This window comes from Temnothorax nylanderi, unplaced genomic scaffold (assembly GCF_030848795.1).
Source record: "Temnothorax nylanderi isolate EJ_2023f unplaced genomic scaffold, tnyl_v1.0 TNYL_tig0073_pilon, whole genome shotgun sequence".
NCBI lineage: Eukaryota > Metazoa > Arthropoda > Insecta > Hymenoptera > Formicidae > Temnothorax > Temnothorax nylanderi.
Window position 1 is genome coordinate 768,661 of NW_027249135.1, and position 25,158 is coordinate 793,818.

General features: G+C 38.2%; 1 protein-coding gene across 1 annotated transcript in view; it reads right to left on the minus strand.

Annotated features, from left to right (window-relative positions):
- Nucleotides 1-273: 273 nt before the first annotated feature.
- Timeout (circadian regulator timeout) overlaps nucleotides 274-25,158 on the minus strand; it is a 99,826-nt gene continuing 74,941 nt past the window's right edge. Inside the window, exons 16-28 of the mRNA XM_071709030.1 lie at nucleotides 11,537-11,611; nucleotides 11,343-11,433; nucleotides 10,810-11,008; nucleotides 10,219-10,456; nucleotides 9,811-9,911; nucleotides 7,301-7,400; nucleotides 5,934-6,068; nucleotides 3,617-3,844; nucleotides 2,781-3,065; nucleotides 2,620-2,715; nucleotides 2,183-2,338; nucleotides 1,921-2,013; nucleotides 274-1,831 (exon numbers count right to left, since the gene is read on the minus strand). Of these exons, the coding sequence (XP_071565131.1) occupies nucleotides 1,608-1,831; nucleotides 1,921-2,013; nucleotides 2,183-2,338; nucleotides 2,620-2,715; nucleotides 2,781-3,065; nucleotides 3,617-3,844; nucleotides 5,934-6,068; nucleotides 7,301-7,400; nucleotides 9,811-9,911; nucleotides 10,219-10,456; nucleotides 10,810-11,008; nucleotides 11,343-11,433; nucleotides 11,537-11,611 (2,021 nt within the window). The 3' untranslated portion in view covers nucleotides 274-1,607. The remainder of the gene's footprint in view (nucleotides 1,832-1,920; nucleotides 2,014-2,182; nucleotides 2,339-2,619; nucleotides 2,716-2,780; nucleotides 3,066-3,616; nucleotides 3,845-5,933; nucleotides 6,069-7,300; nucleotides 7,401-9,810; nucleotides 9,912-10,218; nucleotides 10,457-10,809; nucleotides 11,009-11,342; nucleotides 11,434-11,536; nucleotides 11,612-25,158) is intronic.

A 25,158-nucleotide genomic window follows, 5' to 3' on the forward strand; every position in this document is an offset into this window, starting at 1 on the left:
GCTACCGGCAGGTAGCATCAATACTACTCGTGCTGAAATTCGATTTCATATTATAACAATAGTGTTGCCCGAATCAATAAAAGTAAGAAAAGAAATGCATTCGTATATCTTATAAATAAAATAAAGAAGACAAAAGAATAAGATAATAAATAATAAAGTAACAATAAGAATATATGATAAAAAACGTTATAGTATTTTAGGATAAAATACACACACAATATATAAGATAAGATATAAGAATCAGACATATAGAGAAAAATAAAGGAGTGGGAATAATTTTGTTTTCTTTTTATTATTAAATACATATATATTACTTAAATGATTTAGATTTAGATAGAACAAGAAAATAATAAGTGGTAAAATAATAAAAAATATATAAAAACGATAACGCAATGAAATAATATAAAATAAAATAATAAAGTAATATAAGAATCAGAAATAGAGAGAGAAATAAAGAAACAGAGACAATTCAACGTCTTTCATTATTGAATAGCGATTGATTAATCATGCATGTAAATTTATACAAGGCTACGTAGCTTGTCATACGTAACGATATATTCGCGACTAGATATTTCGCGGCTAGGCGTTTTTCGCGATTCTTGGCCCGGTATGATTCCCTGATCGTATATCGGCGAGTCGCGCAGTCCTTGCGGCGACATTACGCGTCGTTCCGCGTGCTGGGTCCGCGGTCCGTGGCGTGGCGTCGTCATTAGCCGTCGAAGGTGGGCATCGAAAAAGGCGAGAGCCGGTCTTTCGTCGCGCGATTACGTCTCGATGCACACGTACGTATCGTTAACACTCGCCAAGACTCCTCACCTGCCCATCAAAAGACGTAAAGTCAGCCGCATTGACCAACCGCCGACCCGGGGAGTACGTGAACGAGGAGGTTGATCGAGCGCGACGCGGGACTGCAAGCCCGGCGCGGAAGTGCCCGGGTGGTCACGTGACCAAGCTCGATGACCCCGCAGCCGGTGGCGGTGACGCCGGAGACACGTTCGCCAGCCGGCACCGCCGCGCTCGCATGTTCTCTTCGTCGTTACTTGGCGAAATGTGGACGCCTTTCGGGAACTGTTTTTCTTGGCACCCTGAAGTGTATGCCAGGGTGCCACCGATTGTCCGTAAGGGCGTATCGCGAATCGCGACGGGAAACGCGTGGGACTTTGACGAAGCTACAATCTACAATGCCTAATGTGTAAACTCCGGTACAAGCGCTCGCGGATAAAGCCGATGCCTGTAAGCCTATCGAACATCGCCTTCCCAACGGAAGCTAACAACGTTTGAGTAATGATATTTTTTCTTGAAATTGATTGAATTTATAAATAAATCTGTTTCTTAAAATAGAGCATAATTATGTTAATTATGAGATTTTCACCGCTAAAACTGAATATTTATTCCGACCTTTTTATTATATAAAATTCAATCTCAGCAAAGCATATTTATCATAGAAGAATACTCGATAAAATGTGTTTTAATTTAATTTTTGCTTTAGTTATTATTCGAGTTAAGAAAAAAAATGTTTTGATATACTGCAACATTTTGAATGCTTAAGAATATTTTAAATATCTGGAATAACAAATTTTAAACATCTGGAATATAAACGCATCCTCTTAATCTTCATCGTCGCTGATTATTACGCGAGATGTAGGTCGCTCAGATCGCACGTTGGGCAATGATTCTTCATCATCGCTAATTATTACAGGTGCGCCATTTGCCTCGGTATAATCATTTCTTAGTGGTTCTGCCTCTTCGTCACTATCGAGTAATCGACGTTTCTTAGTGGACGGTTTATCCGTATCAGATGAAGAATCGGCTCTATCTCTCTTTACGTCGTCTATAAAATGGTATGGAAATTTACGGTTAATGCGAGACCAACAAAAAGGATCGATCGATTCCTATTTTTTATCAGCATATGTTACTGACCGTTCTTATCATCGACGTCCCTTTCAATTTCCATTTCCGATTCGGAGGAGTCGTTGAGTATCCTTACTCGGTTTCTCACGTTGCCTGTGCTTTCTAAAATTTTATGTTATTGCGAATGCTATTATTGTGAAAAATTTTATTCGATAAATTTATTTGTCGGTAAACTTGCAGTAAGGAAACAGTTTGCTGGCTCGAATAACAGAGGGCGAGAAAATGTTATTTTGTGTCCCTTGTTCATTAAAATAACTGAATTAATTAATACCTTTGTGCGCTTTTACTGGGACTTCCGTTTCATCCTTTTCTTCTATAGCTTCTGCTTCATCACTTTCTTCGTTTAATGTCAATAATATTTTGGATTTTTGTGATAACTGAATTTTAGTAGATCGTTCCGACTGTTCGGAAGTCGACGGTTCCGGTTCTAAAAAATATATATTTTTTGATAGATTTCTATACATTATATGTACGAAAATAAGAAATCGTATATTTTAATATATGTTGCATAATAAATCTCAATTTAAAAGGACTTTTGGAATTTTAGTTGATATCCAAGGAAATAACTCATAAATTTTAATTTCAATGTATCAATAATAATTGTCTTTCAGGAGGCTCTGAAAATATTTCGCGATAACATGCAAAATTATAACGTTACATATTTTCTTCCGATAAAATTACCATATAAAAAGATATAATTGCACTGACCTCTGGGCGCAAAGAATTTTTTCACATTCTCGAACACGTTGGTATCGTCTTCACTGTCGTCCACCCTTTCATCGGTATCGGAATCTTTACGCGTTTCTATAATAAACTTTCGTAAATAATCACCATTTGGACTTTATACCCGTATTTGCTAATTCACTTACCCTCGACAATGAATTCACCGGCTAAAGCGTCTCCGATGAGTTTGTAACGTTTTTGAAGCGTGGCTGTAAGCATATTCGCCGGGATGCGCCAATAAGATTCCTGGGCATCAGCCGGTGGCACAAATCCCATGGCGCGAAGGAGCTTTTGAAAACTCGGTGAATCCATCGCGGACGCCGAGTAATCTGTCAGCGGCACCAGGGGTATGCCCTCCGAGCTCTCCTCATCACGATCGTCCAGAACGTCTTGCAGGGATTCCTTGATCCATTCCAACGCCTCTCTCATGTCTGATTTAACGTGACATTTTTTCCCCCAAGAGATTTTCCAAATTAATTAATTTTCTTTACTGACTCATTTTTACGATTAGAGTTAATTACGCGTTTTTTGTTCGGTTACTTTCATGGTGATCGAGTAATGTCTCGAGAGAGGACGAAATACTTTTGAAATTCTTTTGGACTTTATAAATATTGTAATCAACTACTGTATTATATTTGCATAAATAACGGATGGATTCGCGTAACTGAATTAGATTGATCTCCTAAAAACAAACTTCTTTTTTGCAGGATTCGCGAGACCCGCCGCGTGACATACTCCAAACAGTGACTTGAGAAGACGTTTTTCCGACAAGTCATCTCTTTTTTCTCCGCATAATGGCTTCTGCAAATCATCGCCGTCCTCCCTTTTCTCCGGCAAGGAGAACATTTATCCTGCGTGAAGGAAACGAGGGATACGTTGCACGCGCCGTACTCTCGCGACAAGTAAGCTTTCATTAATCACAAAAACGCGGATGCACGTCGGAGTGGAGGATGAGCCGGCGTGAGAGGGCAGCGATACTCACCCCTGTCGATGACGTCCTTCAAGAGACCGGATAATTGTGCATCCGTATAAACGATCGTCGGTAGCTTCCGCCTGTTCCGTTGCTTCTTTTTCGTCGGCTCCTCGCTCCGCCGGGGCGCGCCGCCGCGCTTCGAGGATTTTCGAGTTTCTTCGCCGTCTTCGTCGTCGGTGGCTGAACTTTCGTTCCCGTCAGAATTACTGGCAGCTTGCGTTTCCCACGACGATTTACCTTTGCGCACAATGCATGGAAACGATGTGAACCTTTCTCGAGCGGAGCGTTCATCAGCGTGTATAAAGCGCGCCGTGCAATGTCGCGCGTGTATGTATACGCGAGATGTTTTACGTAACATTAAATAAATCTCGTATATAATATATATTAAAGAACGTATAAAATCTATAACACTAAATTTAAGTTTTCTTTTTTTCTAATTTTTATACAAAAATACGAGATGAATTTGAATAATCCCACACGATCTAAAATTATTTATCTTGAATCTTCGCGTCTAGCGTGTTTAAATCATATACAATTTTCTCTTTATGGAAAAAATGTCAATTTTAACATTTGTCCGTAAGAGTTTTAATCGATTAAAAAAGAAATATATATTTTTATGTCGTAGTGTGAATAATTTATGTTACAGCATTCTCATTATGCAGATAAGATGTCTTGCTTGGCATTTTTCTTTTCAGAGAGAATATATTATTATATTTGACATAAATCTGTGAACACTTTCAGAATATTAATTGTGTATATTCTATCATCTATCTATTACGAAAAAACAATTGCATTGTATACAGAATAGTCCCATATGGGATAGCGAGATTGCATCAAAACACGACATTGAGGGAAAATGTTATTTCAAAGAGACACATAAGGTGAACCAAAACTTCTCGGCAATGCTTCATCTCGCAGCTGTATATCTATGATATGAGCTATCTCAATGCATTGAATACAAATAAGGGGCATGAGAGAGGAAAACAATATCCATGATAAATATGAAATTCCTTCCGGCACCATAATAGGAAGCTAAGGCGAGTGATATTGGTCCAAGAGCGGCGAAAGTGCGGCTGGAATTCGCAGCCGATATTAAATAACAAGATTGATATTCCGTGATGATATCGTTATAGGCATCAAATATGAACAACAAAAATAAAAGGGTTGATAACGTATTACGTATGAAAAAAAAGAGATGTAGAAATATGTTCGATCTTTATATCTAACCGTATTTTTTTTTATAAAAATTGAATAATGTGTAACGTATCGTTTGCCATGATTTATTACTTGCAATTTTATATCTTATAATTTATCGCAAATATTTTCTGTTTTATGAGAGAGAAAATATGTTCTGAACTTGGTAAAAAGATATTCAAGATTATTTAATAATTCTGATATATTGGAAACGTAAAAGTGGTGTTTATTATTGTTTCAACTGCAAATAAATCTGTGCGGACGTTTCGAAAATTGATTATATTATCTGTTACGTAGTTGCGGAATACCACATGATAAATGTTTAGCAGTTCGATAAGTTTAAATCACTACAATAGTACTCGGTTAGCAGCGCATTCCGATTCTATATTAATTTCTATCGCGCAAATTGTTGTATAACCTGTTGAACAAATAGGAATTTAAATACTTTAATAATTTAATAAAAATACATAATAATGTTTATTATGATTTTAGAAATTGCATAATGTCTTTGGCGTAATTGGATACCTGTATTCATAAATTAACATTTCTTATTCGCAGTTGAAATATTTTGTGCTAAAATCAAGATTTTATTAAAATATTAAACTTTTTAAGCGCAGTTTAACGTTTCTTCATATCTTCGTAATATTGGAATTGAAGACAAGAACAACTCGCACAGATAAAATACACATAAAAATTCTCGCGGACTCGCCCTCGCTTTACTCGCGAGAAATAAAGAAGGAAAGCAGAAACGATCTTGCAAACATACGAGCGGACTTGTCTCTCCACTGGTAATATCGAAGAAAGGTTTTTTTTTCCTTCCCCGGTTCGTAAGAAATCGGGGATAGGAAAGCGAGAAGAATCCTGTACAAATTGATCTTTACTCCTTCTCGCTTCCTCCCTCGCGCTCTCTCTATTTCCACGTCGCGTCGTTTCGCTTTCTCCGTTGAAAGCGAGTCGCTCTATGCAGTCGCCGGCAATCGCGTTACTAGAAGACTGATCGAATGGGAATAGTCGCGGAATCGGAGGATAGTAAGAAAGACAGATGCGAATGGAATGGGATGGGATTGGCCGGAACAAGGGATGCTCCAGACCGGATCGTGATGAGGGAGGAAGAACGAATAGGTATACTCACCCTGGTTGCTTTTTCTGGACCGCTTTTTGCGCAGCTCCCTGCGATCCTGCGCCAATCCTAATTCCAGAAGCTTCTCCTTGATCTTCGGCTTCGGCCGCTTTATTCTAAGTCCGGTGAAAATCAAATCCACGGGATCTGTCGGGGGACATAGCGTATATAGTTTCGATTTTTATAGCCTCGTCAGGAAGCTATACGACGCGAAACGATAGGGAGGCTTCTTCGTGGGAGAGAATCGCGCGCGAGGGAAAATTGAGACGACTGTCGGAGATTTTGAAGGGATTTAAAGTTAAATCAATTAGAGCTTACGGAGGGACACGGACGGACTTTATCTAAAGGGGCGGACTTTATTTCACGTCGGCGAAATGTATTTATAAGTCAATTGGACGTCGCTCTTTACGGACTTATATTATAACTTCTCGGAAGATTATAAGATACTTTATACGTATAAACGCGATTTCCCCGATATTAAGCGTAAACTCGTGTTCGAAAGATTTGTTATAGAACAAATTTAATTTAAAAAAGAATTATCTCTCTTGCGAGACGTGACATTTTTGCGGATACTTTTGTCTGGCCGTTGGGACTTCTAAGGTTAACAACCGCAGGGTTAAGAACACGGCGGGATAAAACACTTTGCGGACATTTTTGAAGGGGAAGCGAAGAAAAATGCCCTTGACATTTCGTGGACATCTGAGAATTACGCTTGGCGTGGAAGCGACTTCGGAGATTAAAAGTTATGGAGAGCGGCGAATTCGTATGAAAATGAAACAAGTTTTACAAGACTTTTCTGAAAATGTCTCTGTCAGGAAGGATATTATTCTTCGTTCGTTCCAGCGGATTCGAAATTATTACTACAAGCAGCCAAGCGTGTCCGATGTTCGGAGCTTAATTAAATCCTAGGAATCGTTCCGGTGTTAACGAATTCTCGCACGAATTTCGCATTCGCGAAATATTTCAACAGTTTCGGAACGCGAATAACCGGCTAGAATTAACGCTGAAATTTATGGCGAATTTCTATCGCGAAAATTTATATCGGGAATTGGGTTAAGGCCATTTTTGGCGCGTATGATTTGCGGATAAATTACAAATTACGATAAATGGCAATTACTACAATATGCTGCCAGAAATTTATTATTACTGTGCCATCGAGTTGTAAACTTTATTTCTTTGTTCCATTATCCGTGATTAATAATTGCAATTAATTTTGATAATAATTTAATGGCATTAAAAACTAACGGGCAGAAATATGAATAAATGAAAAATCCCAAAGTCAATCGTCCGATCAAAATTATATTTTCAAGAAATAGAAAAGAAATTAGAAAATATCATAATTAGAAATTAGCTTGAAGAAAGTAAATTTAAAAAATTACCATCATCGTCCTTCAACTGTGTCCAAAGTTCCGTAAGCTGGGCGATTTCTTCCTCAGACCACTCCTTAGGTAATCTCTTTTGTACCTCAGCTCGCACGCTCTAATTAATTACGAGATTTAAGAAAATGGGTCAGACCACGTACGTCGTTTGCGATGAAAAAAGATTAAAATATTTTATATCCACTTTTTTAAATTGCCATAACATTAGACATGATTACGATCATTACTCAACTTTTGTAAGGTAATCAGTTACGTGAGCAAGTCACTATACAAAATATAGTAAAATATTTTGCATTTAGTATGCAAAATATAGTAAACTTATATTTTGCATTTAACATTGATTCGGCGATAATCAAATGGTTAAATAATTAGAACAATACTGAGGCTCGATAAAGACATCGATGAATATCGATATCTTTATAAATAAATAAATTAGCACCCAGCTATTCAACCCCTATAATCTCTTCGGAAAGCACTTTGCGTGCGCATAATTTCCAGGTTTGATAGAGACAAAGCGTCCCGTGTATAATCTCTGTGTGTGTGTGGAGAAGCTTCTAAGTCAGTAGGCGTATTTAAAAAGAAGCTGGGTCGCTCGTTTTCCAGCGATTACACTCCACCCTTGACGAAACGAGGCACCTAAATGGCCGTCAGAGCAATATCGCGCGACTTCCCGAGACTAAATGAATGTCAAATGAATACTCGGCCGTAGTCTCTGCTCCGACCGTATTCTCTTCGCTCAAAGAGACGGAACGTACTCACGCATGAAATTATTTAAATGAAACGCTTCCGCGGTTAAGCCTTTCCACCGGAAGACCTCGCGAAGGAATCGATAATACGTCGGAGGAAACGTTTCCGCTGACGTAACCACCCTCTTTTCGCCGGCGACTGCACGCTTGTGATTAATAGCGAATTAAGATCGGAAGGGGAAACGAATATTTTTTCTTCCCTCTTCGGTCACGGCTGGTTAATGTCGTGAAACATTATCGAAAAATTAATCATACTTCAGGCTCGACTTTTTTTCGACGAAACTCGTGTCAAATGTGTTTCGCTTAAACAAGATAAAATTTCAGTAAACGATTGAGAGGCATGTATTTTCAATAAAAACCGCAAACGGTCGATCAGCGTTTTGTTTTAAAATAATTATTGTGACCTGCTGGCGTTCAAAAACGCTGACGTCTTTCAAACGAAAAAAATTTTTTGCTGAATCTCTTATGTCGCGTTCTATATCTGCAAAAAGCGCAGCTGATCGCAAATGGTCGATCAGCGTTTTGTTTTAAAATAATTATTGTGGACAAAAAAAATTTTTTTGCTGAATCTATTATATCGCGTTCCTGCAAAAAGCGCAGCGGAATAAGATCCGGTATTGTGTATTGCATCGCTTATACCCCGCTACGCTTTTTTCCCTTGTTAGAAGCTTCCCTACAAACTCAATTAATTTCAAGTTTTAAATAAGCCGGTAACTAGTTAGTAACTCCTCTGCCGCAATAAGAAGCTTGATTAACGCATTCCCATGCTTTATCACCGTATTGTATCGTGTATTTTCAGAAGAAAAGAGTTATAACGAAGGGAACAAGGAACGCTTACAAGCACAGCAAGATTAATATACTTCTCGGAACGTTTCTTTACGAAATGTTAATGATTCGGGAAAAAAATAATGCAGCATTAGTTCTACGGTTAATTAACATCAAACATTCCCGAGAGTGTATGAATCTATTGTAGTTAGTTTGTGCCAAACTATTTTATGAAGTAAATAAAGTATTTCATATCGCTCTCGCGCTGTTGAAACGAAAGTTATAGAACACGCGCATTTACAGTTCAACAAACACAACAAAACGCTCGGGTCACGTTCCCTTCGCGTTTTCGTAGCTCGAAGGGTGATGCAAATGTTTATACGTATATCGTAAGGCAGAAGGCAAACAAAACGATAGCTTTTCTCAAGGAACCGCCTGTTTTAAGGTCGCCGGAGTTGACGAGGGGGTCGCACACACAGATATTTTCCATGCTCGGGGAAAGAGACTACCGGCACCGAAGGAACACGCAGCTCGCGTCAGAAATCTCACGCAACGGTAGAAGGAAGAGAAACGAAGAAGCGAGGGTGGAAATGCCTCGCCCCGTAGAGAGGCATTGTCTCCGGAGAATTTACAGTTCCTGCAGCAATTCCTAGCTCCATTTTTTGCATATGTTCACCCCGCCAGCAGAGGTAGTCTAGAAACTTATTTTCGAGGCCGGGCGAACGGGGCCCCTCTCTCCGTCGTTTCCAAGATTCTCGTAAATCATTGATCTTGTCAGACGAAGCACAACGGGGATTGCCGCGGGGCACATGGATGAATCGTTACTTTTTTAGCGGAGAGGTACAGAAATATGTTTGCTAAATCTTTTAAGGCTGTTTCCCCACGAAAGAAATATTACGTTAAAATAAATAAATTAGTATCGAAAAAGATTCGAGATTGTTTGTTCCTTTCAGCGACTAAAGAACTACGTTGTAATTGCGAGAAAAAAGTAAAACTGACCTTAGAATTGACAATCAGACACATCTCCTTCAGTTTCTTGATGATGGTACGTCGTGTTCTATTTTCATTGATGACATGCTCCAATATCCAATCAATTAAATCTATAAATTTACAATAACGTTACAGTTATGAGATGACATGAGTGATTCAATTCTGTATCTAGCTCGTATTTTCCTTGTTCTTGGATATTTAAGAGTAAATGGAAATACTTTTTATCAATTCAGATAACAGTTAAATTTTAAAAATTGTAGATTGAACTAAATCAGTCATATTCCTTGCATCTTTGTTTATTAATGAGCAAAAAGCTGTATATTTTGAGCACGTTCTCGTGAAAGGCTCTAATTTATCGAGTTCAACGATGTGTGCACGAGACTCCTCTGTGAGAAATGGACGATATAAAGAGTTTACCTTGAGGATATTTGTTAGTCTGATGCTCCATGAAGAGGGTACGCAGCTCATCCTCTTCCGCCTCCGTCCAGGTCGCTCGTGAAACTTTCTTGTTAGTCGTTTCCGCATTGTAGCCATCCACGATTTCTGTCGCGTCGCGGGTAGTCTTCCAGAAGAGCAGCTCCATGTACGACTTCCGGTTCTTCTGGGCGACTTCGATGAAACGGCGGATTATGAAGACCGCGAACTTTTGGAGCTCCTAAAGCAGGAATCGATTTTTCTGGTGCTCGACGAGTCCACTTCTGTGGACCATTAAGCTCGATACAAGGATGCAATAAAAGCTTGGTGGCAAAATTTATCGCGCGATACAAGAAAAGAAAAGAATTTTTATCGCTAGCTAAGGAACAGCGAAGTCTTATCTATGTTCTTATTATGTGCGAAGAGCGATAAAATGTATCATCGCAAAGGAAAGAAAATCTATCGGAGAAAAATATTGAACTGGACAATATCAAAAGTGTAATGTTAACGACTTCGCAAACTTGTAAAATATAAGGTGTAATTATTGCAGTTAGCTATGTAATTTAATTAAATTTATTCCGTGTGTTCTATTACCTTATGTGCAGGATCCTTCGACTCGAGGATTCTTTGAAAAGTCCGAAATATGGACGCTTGAAATATCATACCCGGCATTTTGTAATCCCAAGCAATCCGATGTAACATTTTTGTTATATAGTGATTTACTTCGACTGTGTTGTTTTCGAATTGTTGCATTAGTAGTGCTAAAGCCTTGACGACTTTCACGTTGGCGAACCTTCGAATAGTATATTACTTTTTACAAAGATACTATCTTATGTTCTATCGTATATAGAATATCTTGATTCACTGAATCAGAATTTCTTTTTAACAGATCGTGATAAAAGAGTTTCAAAAGTGCAAACGGATAATAAAATCTTACTTCTGTTGAATTTTAAGTGAAGAACAAAACTCTAAAAACTAAATTTTAACCAAATTTTGAAATTCTAACTAAAATAATTATGTTCAAGAGCAGATTGTCGAAAATATAAAAAAAATTGATTAAACGATTTATAAGTAAAAGACTCGATAGATCTAGGATACTCTATTAGCAGAGTACAGCATTATCGCACCTTTGAAGAAATTCATCCAATTTAAAGTCAGTTTCTTGGAAAATAGTTCCTCCCTCTTCTTCTTCATCATCATCATCCTCTTCTTCCTCATCTACATTAAAAAGATTATTTATACGTATTATATATCTATATAATAGAAATATGTAGGCTGAATGTTAATATCTTATTAAAAAAGTCGATATTTATTCATTTACCTTCTTCGCGGTTTGCAGAATTTTCAGTCTCTCCATCCGCGTTTGTTTCCTGAACGACGATCTGATCTTCAATCACTAAAAATAAGACATATACTGTTGTTAGGAAAAATATCAAACTCTTTTATTAATTGAATTATTAATAGTCTATTATTTCTTTCAGGGTTGGTGATCTTTATCGTTATTATATTATAAAAATTCTGAAGATAATAATAATTTCGATATGTAGATCGGAACATATAAATATCCTTTAAAAATACATCGCTGAAACATTTTAAGTCATCGCCGAGAAGTTTCCCCTGAGCGAGTTGTTGCCCAAAAGAAAGCTTTCTACCGCCCCGAAGAATTCAGTTTGTCCAAGTGACGGTGACGGTGGTGCTATTTCAGCTTAAAGTTTTAATTGTCTCTTCTCCGCGGTCTGCTCAACTCGAAACAGTAATTCGAGATAAAATAAAGCGCTCGTCCGACCTGCCGTGTTTTTATCTCGGATTTTTAAATGCTTCATCCCCGTTGATGTATTAAAAGTGTTAAAGAAAACTTTTGCTCTCCTGGCGTAGTATCTAGTACAATCCCAGTTCTTTGATAGATTCCTTAAGAAACTTTTCTTTCATTCTTAGACAAATTTTTTCGTTTCTGAATAACTACATAGAATGACGGAAATGAGGATTCTCGTGACTAAATGTCAAAAGAGATTTATATCTTATTTTTATGTTCATTCTTATATAAACAAATTTTTTTTCTTTCTTTTTTTCGCAAGTCTTAAAAATTTCATAGACCCTGGGTAAAGTAATAATGCTTATACGGCGATGCATACTTTTAAAACTAGTTTCAGAATATGCATCGCTCGCGCTTTAAGTATCGCTTTATAAAAAGAAGAAAGTAATCTCAACTTTTATCTTTGGCATCTTTGGAGAGATAACTTCTTCCGTGATTATATTAGATTGGCCGAATCGCCAAATATATTCGAAGAATTGCACGTTGAGCGTGAGAGTTACCGATTTTCAAGCACGATCAAACGGCGAGAAGAGCTTGAAGCAGCTCGTTGCGTTCAACTATCGATCGTCCTCCGCAATTTCTCCGCGATACATTCCCACGCACGGCGTGTATAAGGGTGCACGTGTATACGTGCGTGTGTATGTACGTGCGTTCCTATACACGCATATATGCAAAGAAGATCGGCAACACGTGGTACGGTCGCACGAGCTCGTTAAGCGGTTAATACTCACGTTTCAACACTCTTCACGCATGCAACTTGCATACTTCGTGAATTAGTTAACCACTCATCATTCGCGATCACGCGGAAGCCGAGGAAAAATATTGCATTTGCGGTTTTCAAATACAGAATGATTTAACGACAACGTCGTTAAATTTTGCAGCTGTACTCTCCGACCAATTTAAAGTCGATTTTTTTCATGCTCTAAATCCGTTTTTTATCCGCAACGAAAAATAGTTGCACAGTAGTGTCGAACTATTCTACATTTGTACACATTTGTTCTCTTATTTTCGAATTTACAGGTTGCCGAACTTTCCTCGTTAGTCACTCTGTCATCAACTTTTTACGTCGAACATTTTCATCATGTTGAAGTGAATAAGTACCATACATTACGAGGTTGATATTCGTATTACTGAAATAACAAACACGATGAAATACGCGAGCGGATAAAAACTACAATTTAAACGAAATTTCAGAAAAATACCTCAGTTGAGTCAAGTTTTTACGAATATAAGTAACTCGAATATATATAACTCGAAATAATGCGTTATATTTCCCATTTCAACTTGACGAAAGTCTAAAGTATTGCAGCAAGTGTGAAGTAGTAAGTTGGTTGACTCGAATTTCGACGCGAGTTCGTCCGATTTGTTGAAATAGTCCAATATAGATTCGTGCTTCAAAACGAAGACACGCTCGGGCAAGCGATATCGCTATAATCATAATTGTAAATTAATTTGATCGACGGCGCGTAACATCCGGACAGTAATCCCTCGTTAGACTCGAGATTGCGACGCTCTTCCTTGCCATTAAATTAGGCATTATCGTGGGGGCGAAGACGAGGGGCGCATTATGCGATTGTATTACCTGGGTAATAAGTGTTGTCTAACGTACATAGAGTAGCTAGGTAAATGAGGTTGCAGGTGGTATATCAGAAGTTGGGTGGTTGAAAATAATAGAGACAGGGGCTGGGGGAAGACAAGGGGGAAGGGAAGGATGGCGGAGGATAGGAGTGGATGGGTTTATCACGGCTGAGACCAAAAGCCCTGGTACGCTACCTCGATGTAATTTGTGAAGAGATAATAACCGTCGTCCACGGGAGTACCGTCGCGGTGTTGAAGAATTTTTTTATTTGTATTACGTATTGCATTTAAAAAAGGCAGTCTCCGATGGAATTAAGGTCTCAACCCAGCGATTTTCGCCGAGCACGCAAAACGGTCGAATATTGAATACTATAGAGAGAGAAAAGATCTTTCTCAGAGTTTAATAATATTACATCGTGTATACGCATTTTTAATAAAGCAAGTTTGCCGATGATATGGAAATCTGTAATCGTGAACGATTTTTTCCGAGGTCGCAGACTGCCGATACCTACCAAGCACTTCAGTAATCGCCTAAAACGACCAAAAATCGAATCTCATTGAGATAAAATTTTATCCATTTTATAATATTTCACATTACAATTATTATTCTCTCTTGTAATTTTCGTTGCTTCTACAATTTTCAACCGTAAATACAAAGTGGTATTTTACTCACGGACATCCACATTTACCGTAATGCATAATTTTTTTTTTCATGAAAAATGAAAAGTTAACAGTGGACTAGAAAATGGAAAATTAAAAGATAAAGTTTTCAACGATGGGCATATAAACCGACTTTCTCGGTAGCAGGAAGTTTCAAATTTAAAAGCAGCGCAAAGCAGTCTCGTAAACCACTGCTTACTTGCAGTTTGATAAGACTCGTAACCCACTGGATGAATTAACCACGGTGGAGTTACTTCTCAAAATCGAAGAAGAGCTATTCCGGTGTTTTACAACGTACACGACGAATTCATTATTGCGAGATTTCACATCCCTGGGATTTACGACGTTGTGAAAATTGCGGAAATTGTAACCTTGATAACCTACGTCTCGTTCCTCCGTCGCACGGAAATCCACTGGTATTTTTGAAACGAGGAAACGTCCACGGACGACGTTCATCTTTCTGTAATTTCGAGAGACGAAAAAAGAAAAGATGCTGACATTTCCTCCGTCTTATCCTGCATTGCGTTTCCCTTGTTTCGCTTTGCTTAGATCGATGAAGCGGAAAAAAAATTCTAGACTGGATGGCTGGAAAAAGAGTATGCAAGGGAAAAACCACGTTTTGAGAGAAGAAATGCATTTCAAGTTACATTACTAATACTTCATTCAATAAACATGAACGGAATGGTAATTTCTTCTTCTAGTATTCTGTAAGATAAAAACTTCAGATACATTTCTCTTAAAATACAACTTTTGCATACACGCAACAACCAAAGGGATCGTGAATAGAATATTTCGTTGAAGGACAGAATTCATTATCGATAAATTTTGATTAAGCTAGTTAAACAGAAAATTGCAATACAATTATATGCAATACGATTTCTCAAATAAAATATCGTTTCTCGCGAATGAAATTCAGTTGCAAGAGAGATCTATCTAGTAGTTTTTATACTAGAAATGGGGTCACTTGCGGTATACATTTCGAAAGTTATTTCTCTATACGTGCCGGACAGGGGAAAAAAACTGACAATTGACGAGGGCGATGACCGGTCAAAGGGAGGAAAAAAACGGCTTTGTGTCCAACGACCGCATATGAGATAGTAACAAGGAGTCAGTGGGGTCGATCGAGGTGTTTATAGCGGTTTGACGTTGTAGACCTAAACTAAGTCCGCAACCTGCGCGGACCCGGCAAGCAATCCACCCCGGCAATTCCTTCCGTCCCTTCTTCAACCAATCTGCTCGTAGCTCGACGCGCCCCGTCGAAATTTCGGTATTCAACGATCGTCACAGTCCGGCGCTATTATTAGGCCGGTAACTACTTATTCAAACTGGATCGCTCGAAACGCCCACCTTTCTCCGTCGGTTGTTGTTAACGCGATCACGTTCTCTCCAGCGAAGTCCCTCGCCTCAATCTCCTCGCCGCTACCCATTCTGACCTAGCCTTTTTCCGTAACGATGCAGCTCGGATCTCTCCTCTCTTCCATGCCTTTCGCCCTTTTCCTTTCTTCCGTCCTCGCTCCGCATCTCCCCCTGCACCGTCCGCGCTGACGTTGTTTAGATGCAGTTTTATTGTGCCCCTAGGGTTCGTTGCCGCACTCCCGGAAGCGTACATGACGTACGCCGAGCAATTCCTGGACCGGAGGAATAGCGAACGAGATCGCAAATATACAAGCTTTGGACGACATATCTCTTCCGCATTTCGAGAGACTCATTCGTCTCGTAACGAGAAGTAAAGGAGGAAAGGGAAAGAAGGGGAACGCGCACGTATACGAAAACGACCTGCCAGTTTCATAATCCGTAATATCTCATCATTTGTTATAATGCAATGACATATCTCATTAATGACAATTTTCAATCGTCACTAATTAATTATTGGTAACATAATTGATGATAAAGAGACGTTTTAGAAATTATAGATTTTTGAATCTACACAGAGAGAAATGTTTTTTTAGATTTAATAAATTTTATTAAATCTAAAGAACATTTCTCTCTCTGTATGTAATTTTAGATGTAATTGAAAGCATCTTTGTAATACCTTTCACACGTGACATGATATTCAGGTAAAAATACTTTGTCAAGGAAAGCGCGCATTACGGGCAAGCGAGAAGTGCTTATGCATGCATTATGGTAAACGCATGAATATAGAAAAAAAAGGTTGGGTTCGTAAGGGAATAAAATTTTCCGTGTGAAACATTACATTACGCTCACTCGTTTAAGCTTTCATTCTATCGTAAACTCGGCAGAAAATTGAGATAGCCAGAAGGCACGCGGCACGCATAGGAACAGAGCCGCCTATTAATTATTTATAGTAATGTGATATTGATCCGTCTGGCTACCTTCCACCGGATTGACCGTTGCTAAAGCCCCATATGTACTAGTCTAGTATCTCCGAAACGTATATACATCAGTAATATTAGTACCTACTTTGACGGTGCGTATAGTTATCTATTATTAATTCGACTTAATTGTTTGGGTAAGCACCCGGTTTATGGATCATTTTACATAACAGTCTCAAAAGGGCTATACAGGATGCTAACGACATGAAAGATGCTAACATTTTTTAGAAAATTAAACACATACGTAAATAAAAACGGTTTCTCGAGAGCTCTTTTATTGCAAATTATTATGATCGTTCATTAAAATTGATCAACAGTGAATCTATTTTCAAGCAAAAATAAAAACTTTAAAATCAGTTTTCAAGTATAAATATTTTTCGCGGAATATTTACCTTAGTTGATAATAGAGTTTTTACGCTTTAAAATTGCAAGTTGATGCTATCTGTAATCTGACTATTCCATTTCCGTTTATCGTTAATACTAAATACGTTCATTACGTTAGGTAAATGGAATTCGAGTACGAGTAGTTATGCGGACGGTAATGCTAAAATAGATCGCTGAACTTCTGCAATTGTATTCATTGACCAATCTGGAGTCGATTTTCCCACACAGCATTTGCTCCGAATTTCGAATCGTGACTTTCATTTCTGTTGTTTCAGGTGCGTTTTATCGCCAAATGTTTTTACATGAAAAGCGTTAGTAAGAGCAGCCGGGATTACGGCAAGTGATTTTAACGAGGACGTTTCTGCTACTACACATAGCCGCTAAGTAATCAGGCGCCGCTGCTGCGAAGCTCCCTTTCGCTTTTATCTCAAATTAAAACTTCGCTTCAGACGGCACGCCAAACTGATATGTCAATGTTGTCGCTCGTCCGTATATTTTCTCTGCGTTCAAAGTCATAACTTTTTTTTTTTAAGTCTAACACACCACCGTTTTTATGAATTGTATAAATTTGTCAAACATTTCTCTCGTTTCGAGTTGACGTATATTAATGCAGTAATTATGATATTACTTCTTCTCCAATAAATACTGTTACTAATATTATTATTTCTACTTTAGTATATTCATATAAATATGAGATAATCAACATAGAATTACAAACTGTAACTTAAGAATTAGGGCCATGCTTGGAATAGCGGCAAAGTTCTTTTATAGTTGGAGCCTTTTACGAGACAAATGGGATTTCATTGCGGAATCCTCCGAGAGAGCAGAGGGACTATTTCCTCATTTGTTTTTAAACGAAATTATTTTCGATTCGGAATTCCGAACCATCAATTCTTCTCGTGATTGAGTATATTTGATTATTTTATATGTATAAAAGTATCAAGATAAAATCATCGAAAAACGGATATGAAGTGTTCCGAGAGTATTTTATCATGATACAATCTCTGAAATAATATATAAAAATATGACAAAAATATTTACCTTCCGATTATCTTATTTTTATATATATAGAATAATTTCCTGATATCAATTTAAAAACTTGGTGATATTTTCTTCTTTTAGATCTATTTGAATTATAATATCTTTTGATAAAACTCTTGAGAGAGACGCTTAAAATAATTTTGCGAAAAAGTTTTTGACATCAAAATTTGGAAAATTTCCATCTGTATCTTCTTCTCCATATGTCTACGTCTACACCCGTATCTACATTTACGCGAAGTTAAAAATACTAGCTTTTCTCTCCTAAATCCCCCGTGACAAGCCAAAAGTTAGCAGTTGAAGAGATTACGGGCATTTTACCATTTTCTATACACAGAACACGTCGAAATTAGAATGACCCATATTACGACACGTATTCACAATTTGCACGACAATTTTCAGCTATTAATTGAGATAGTTAAGCGGCCTGACGCAGACGTGAACTAAACTAAATGGAAAATACGCTCGCGAGAGAGAAGTACTCGACTCGGGGAAATACTCGATGGCGAGTAGTGCCGCACCTCTAGCATCTCGATAATGACCGTGGCGTGTCGTGCCGTTCGCCGTAGGAATTTCCTGAAAGCCTCTTTACGACTTTCGGTGTGTTTACTGCTATATTAACAGCGGTTTGTGGTCGTTGCGCAGCAGCAGATTAACTTTTCGTAATGCGTCATTTTTCTCTATTAAGAAGAGATTCACGAGAGTTCTCACGCGTCAATGTAGTGCTTATATGTACTATATATGTGTGTATATATACCCGTCTGTTCATATTACGTTACATTACAAGCACATTTCGCGATGACATCGCATGTATATTGCATTCCTCGCTTTAAAAGTGATAGAAGCAAAGAAACTGAGATTGCGCACGTTATTTATTCAGTTACTTGTAAGACTTGACATATATTTGACCTACAAAAAGTGACACAAACAGGATGCACGATCATCCTGAATGTTTGCTTTCACGAAATTGTATTTTTTTCGACTTGTTTTGTCGCTCTTGCTTGTCGATTGGTAGTAATTAATAAAACGTATTGTTTCGGATACAAGAGCTCCGGGAAATATGGCAAAAATTCCACGCGAAAAAATATAACTTATTTCTCTGTCAATTCGAGCATATTTCTTTCATAGCCTATTACGAGTTGAAAAACAGAGATCGCAAATGAAACGTGCAATTTCGCGTTAATTAAAAACTTTGCGGAAGTCCGAATGTCTGCCGACGCGTTGTATTGTTAGAAATGGTAAAAACGCGCTACTCTTTTGTTACAAAAACGTCGACGGTTATTTAATTCTTTCTTTATGTTTCTCATCTCTCATATATTCTCATCAAAATCATTACACTGCAACAATACCTCCCGGTCTTTTGGGCGTTACGGCGCGGCGTACGTTATGGCACGCATAGAGAGAAAACATTTCTCTTTAACATATGGCAAGCGACATACAGCAACTGATATACAACAATTAAGAACGGTACAAAAAAAATTGCAAAAGAATTATGTATAAAGAGTTATGGAAAAACGTTGCCGCCCAACTTCTTGCAGCGTATGCATTTCTATCGCGAGCAAAAAATGGATATGCAAAGTCTGTGATAAATCGATATCAAGTTCGGCGCATTCGCTTGTACACAAGAGGGGAAAGAATGGAAGTAAGAATTGATTACCCTTCCGCGACGGCATTTCATGTTGACGGAGGTAATTTCGTTGGGCGACACTCGTCCGAGCTAGTCTTGGAATCGATCCAGAGAGGGGGTCCGATAATATCATTTTAGTAACGTGAAATAGCCACCCATTATAGCGAGCACGCGGAAATGAACTCCAGGCCAAATTCAAATGCTATAATAAAGAGCGGGAGTTTGGCAAGGACTATTTTTTTCGCGTCTGTGTGGGTGTATCCCTAAAGTAAATCATAAACTCAGTGCATTGTACGATTCTTTCCTTTTTGGTGAGTTAAACGTGAATTATTAATCACAACTCTTACACTATTTTGTCCTATTTTGAGTTTCTTATTAACCAAGAGATTGAAATGGAACTTTTATGTCGTTAAATGTGACATGCGATATATTTACTTTTAGAGTATAATGATTTCACAAATAATCGTTTTGCAATATATCTCCTTTAATTTTTCAGGATTTAGCGACAGTTTCACGTAGGCGTGACGAAATAAAACAAAAGTCCGACTAGTCAACTAAGGGCAAGAGGAAGAGCAGTTTTCTTCTCCAAACCACCGGAACGTAGAATGAGCAAGTAGTTGCCGCGTAACCTCGATCGCTTCGAGAGACTATCGAGTTACGGCGGCGTTCCTCGTGTCCGGCATAATCCCGGCCAAATCCTGATACTGTATGCCGAACGTAAAAGGGGTCTCTGTGGTGTCGCGGTTCCGAGGTACCGGCAAGGGGTGAAATTGACCAGCGTCGTCGCCACTTGAGAACCGTCCGGCAATTACGAGCTATCCCTACGGCCCATTGCTATTGCTAGCTGTATAGGTTGCCCGGTTGTCTGCTCATGGATATACATACCTCAGCATTGTTCCAGCAGTGCCACCCTCTCGGCCCGATGCTCACTCTCTCCGTCTTCCTCCCTCTTTCCCCGCGATCTTCCTCCTTCCCTTTCTCGCTATCCCGACGCGTCCTACGTTCAACGTTCTAAATCACGGCTATCTCTTGGCTTAACTAACAATGCGCTCAGCGACACCGCGCTCGTGCTCGTTCGTCTGCTTATTATCTTCGGACCTGCTTTATCTGCGTCCGCATAAATGGAAAATTTTCATTGCGCTGCGCGCGAAATCCCTATCCACCCAGATTGTTAGCCAGAATGCCAACCGGCGCGGACGGCTATCCGGCAACACGGTTGCGTCATCACCAAAAATTGCGTGCTTTTATCGTTTCAACTATTTCACGCGACGAGCGATTCAATCTACAAATTGCTTCGCTTAAGATAATATACAAAGGGCCCGATGGAAAAATTTCATAAGACACATTTCGTAAATTTTTCAGTAAAATTTTAAACATAAAAAAATTATTTTACTACTTTGATATAATAAAAAGTTATTGTTCAATTAACGCTATATATATAATATATACATAAATAGATAATATATATATTTTAATTTTAATTATACAGCCTTTTATAGCAGTAAAATGACGCTCCTGGCACTAAGAAGAAAGCTTTCTGTGTCAAAATCAAACAGTAATAATATCTATCGGCACATATTCTATCTCGAGAAAAAATCTACCCTAACGCATCCCCCTAATATATATATTTTCAGGGACTGAGGTTCAAGGGACGTGTATAATAATGTTCAACATAATGACTTTAATAATAAGACTTTACGATATCGTAAATATCATCCTTCTTTTTTATATAAAACAACGTAATATCGTGTGGAGGGTAGAAGGCTAGCTTTTATAGGGGAATCGCGTCCCGCACGATATACGGGCCGTAGTAGACAAAGAACACACTCGCATACAAGACGTACTACGATGAGATTACCTGCTTATCCGTACCTAGCTCCCAGTAGCTACTAACCAACACGACATAGATCTCCAAGTATCCCATATACTTACACCGGCCAAATTCACCCTAACAGTATGCAACGGTTGGCAAACTCTGTTGGCTAAATCGGGAATGTAATACACTCGAATGTTAAATAAATTTTACGAGCACTGTTCCGGAGTGCCGTCACGTGTATAAAGATGAAACTCGTACCTGTAAAATGTACCAATTATCAAATTTTCGTTATATTCGTACCAATAAATCTTGATAATGACATTTAAATTCTATATTATTATGCCGAACGACTGACGGATCGTATATGTCGATCGAACATATTCAAAACAATCATAAGCATAATTATCGCTTATGCAATATCAATACCCGTTTTATTCTGGTCATTACTTTAAACGATAGCGGTGTTTCTATGGTAACCGACGCATTCGTAACATTGGACCGCATGATATTGTTAATTACGCCGCTTTAATAACAGTCGTTATCTGCCGGTCGTTTGAATTATTTGCTCTACATGGACAGATAACAGCGAACGATTTCAGAATGTTAAAAAGTTACGATTATTAATTATATCATTAACGATACAGGCAGATAATACAAAACGCAGTTAATGCGTTCTTAATTGATCAGTATGCGAAGCAAATAATAAAGGAACGTTATCGGTCCACGAAAGAAATTGTTATACATCACGGTAGAGCGGGCACAGTGAAGGATGCGAGGAAAGTCCGAATTGTAAGCGACGTAGGTTTTCGTTGGGTTTCTCAGACAAGAACAAATAACGTCGATCCCATCGCGGTGAATCCAAGTCGGACGGGGTTTACCATGCCAGTAAATGGGTGATGGATAAGACTGCTCAGGCCTCCGTCGTAGATCAAGGAGACGTTTCAGAGTGGAGAAAGATTTGGATAAAAGGTTCCTAACAGGCCGTTAAGGACACGGTTATCCCGTAAAAGAAAACGCGACCGGTAAAAGAAAACTCGAAGCGGGGATACCTACGAAAAGCGATTTCAACGACTTCCCATCGCTCCTAAACCTTCGCGACTTACATTCATGCAACTTTTATGAACATCCGGCTCCGCTTAGTATGTTTGCAGATCTTGCATCTAGTACCACGATGGTTTTTATATATTAAACACAATATTGTCACTAGAGTAATATATAGGTAAATCCAAAGTTAAGTTAATACTTTCTTCGGAACTTTTGGCTGTTGTAACTCTTGATTACATTAACTGAGATTTTGTAGATCATGTTTGTATCACGAAATGATTACAGCGTAATTCAGTAATGGATCGATGAAATAATTTATCATTTTACTGAGTTAACGAGCTGTTGACGGCATATAACACCGCTGTTTCGTATGCCACGTTCGTCCCCGCACCGTTGCACCGTTTCGCACGCGATGTTTCGCACGCGGTGTACACATTTAATTATTGACGCTTTTAGCGAATACGCGGCATGACTAATGAAACGATAAGTACGCGCGGAATTCAGTCGACTATGACTTCCAGCTGCGGCAGTTCGAGCTCTGCCCTTCATGGGTTACGTTGCAAACGAAACGTTATTAATTGTTGCGACTGATCGGCGAAATACCGAACAACCGGCACGTTATGTCTCCGTAACAAAATATCGATTTCCGCTAATGAACACCGGAGTTTTGGGTTACATTGTTTTCCGTGGTTTGCGGTTGCATTTAAACGTGAATCGTAAAAATGTTAGTTATTTATTTATAAAAAAAAAAAAAAAAAAAAAAAATACGCAAGCGGAAATATCTCGCTAGGCTTAATGATTTTTATTTCCCTGTATAATGAGAACGTTGTTCTTCTTAGCTCGATAAACATGCGCAAGTGACAGCGAATCAATTTATAATTTACATTGTATATACGCCGAAATAATTCTGCATTTTTCTACTTTGCATTCCAGCCCAATTCGCCGCGGTGCGAAAACGTGCCAATAAATTTTTATTGCTATTTTATGATAACATCGCGCGGATCTTGGTGAACCGATCCGTTTTAGTATAATGGTATCATAAATCACATTTCGCGATAACCAGACAGTATCGTGCCGCGCTGTCCTCAATGTAATTGCCAATATCACGCTGATGGATTTTTGTCTAGAATGGCATATCGTCAATTTCGACCTAATTATTCACCGTGTTTAAACAGGTTTATAGTATCTTATAAAAAGTTTGATAAATTAAGTTACTATATCAATAAGATTGTAAGCTCATTTCAAAGCAAAATGCATTTTGCATTTAGACATTATTGATTCAGTCGTTTTACTTTCTTTTTAACTGAAAATGAGTTCTGTCTGAGTCGAAACTGTGTCATCAGGACAAACTCATTAATTCACACAGGAAGATTTTAAGTTGGAGTAAAATAAAACTTCTATACAGCTTCAAAGTTCTCAGTATTTGCAGAAAGAACAATAACTCATGCTCAATCTGCAAAGAGTAGAAATAGTAGGAAACAAGATCATTAAAGAAGGACGGCGAAAGTTTCTTTTACAGAGAGGTTTCAAGTTTTAATGAATTTTGAATCATAAAGTATGCCGTGTACACATTTTAATCCTTGACATTAAATGTACGAAATATATTTATTTGCTGTTAAATAATTCATTACGTCCGTCATTATTTTATGATCCAAACTGAAACGTAATTAAAATAAAAGAGTGTATATTTGCGCGCGTTCGACAGCATCTTGATTATAGATCATTTCCAACTCGATGCCGCTGGAGGTTTACAATAACGAAGCATCGGGATGCATTTCATGATAAAGTTAAACCCGTCTCGCTACCCGGGACGAATTTTATTTCGAAACCATCCCATATGCAGCAATTTAACTCCCCAACGCGCGATATCGCCATTTTGAGCTAGCTGCTTCGACGTTCGTAATCACTGGCGGTAAAGCGTACACAGCCGGTCGTTTTAAAACACACTTTATTTGCGATATCGTCTCGCGACTTTGATTACCAGAACCGACAGGATTTTTTTTCGATTGTGCAAAATTTTATTTATTGGCAAAATGCCGCCATATTACGTTTTTTTTTACGCAACACGCGCGGTCCGTTTTTTTAAAACTAATTCTCGTTAAATCGGATTACGGCTATCATTGCTGGACGTTGAATTTAATCCGTCGCAGGTTTATACAGCTGCGCTTAATCAGTTTTCCTTTTTTTCCCAGTGAATACATTCACATTTAAGCAGCATGAGCGAATTGACCATTCGTTGATGTAAACGAAAACTCTGCATAGAGTACGGCACGATCATATATGCTAGCTCTGCTTTATTTATCGCGGTTCATATTTTCTATCGCTTCATGGTTTTCGCGACGCAGCGCAACATTCCTGTTTTCTTTTTGAAAATACATGTTACGTTAGCTCGAAACGTTGGCTAACGCTATTTTCATTATTAATTAATATTTTGATAGCAATTTCCGTTTTGCAGTTCGATTCCACTAAAAAGGCTGGTGTCTAATTCGATCAAATTAAATATTTTCTTAAAAATAAGTTTCTTGTAAGTATTTTTTGTACATTTTTTCTATTTTTTAATTATTAGTTTTCTTTCTATAATTTTGTCCGAAATTAATTTGATATAAACCATTATAAAATTAGTTTTTTAAATCATGAAATGATACACATT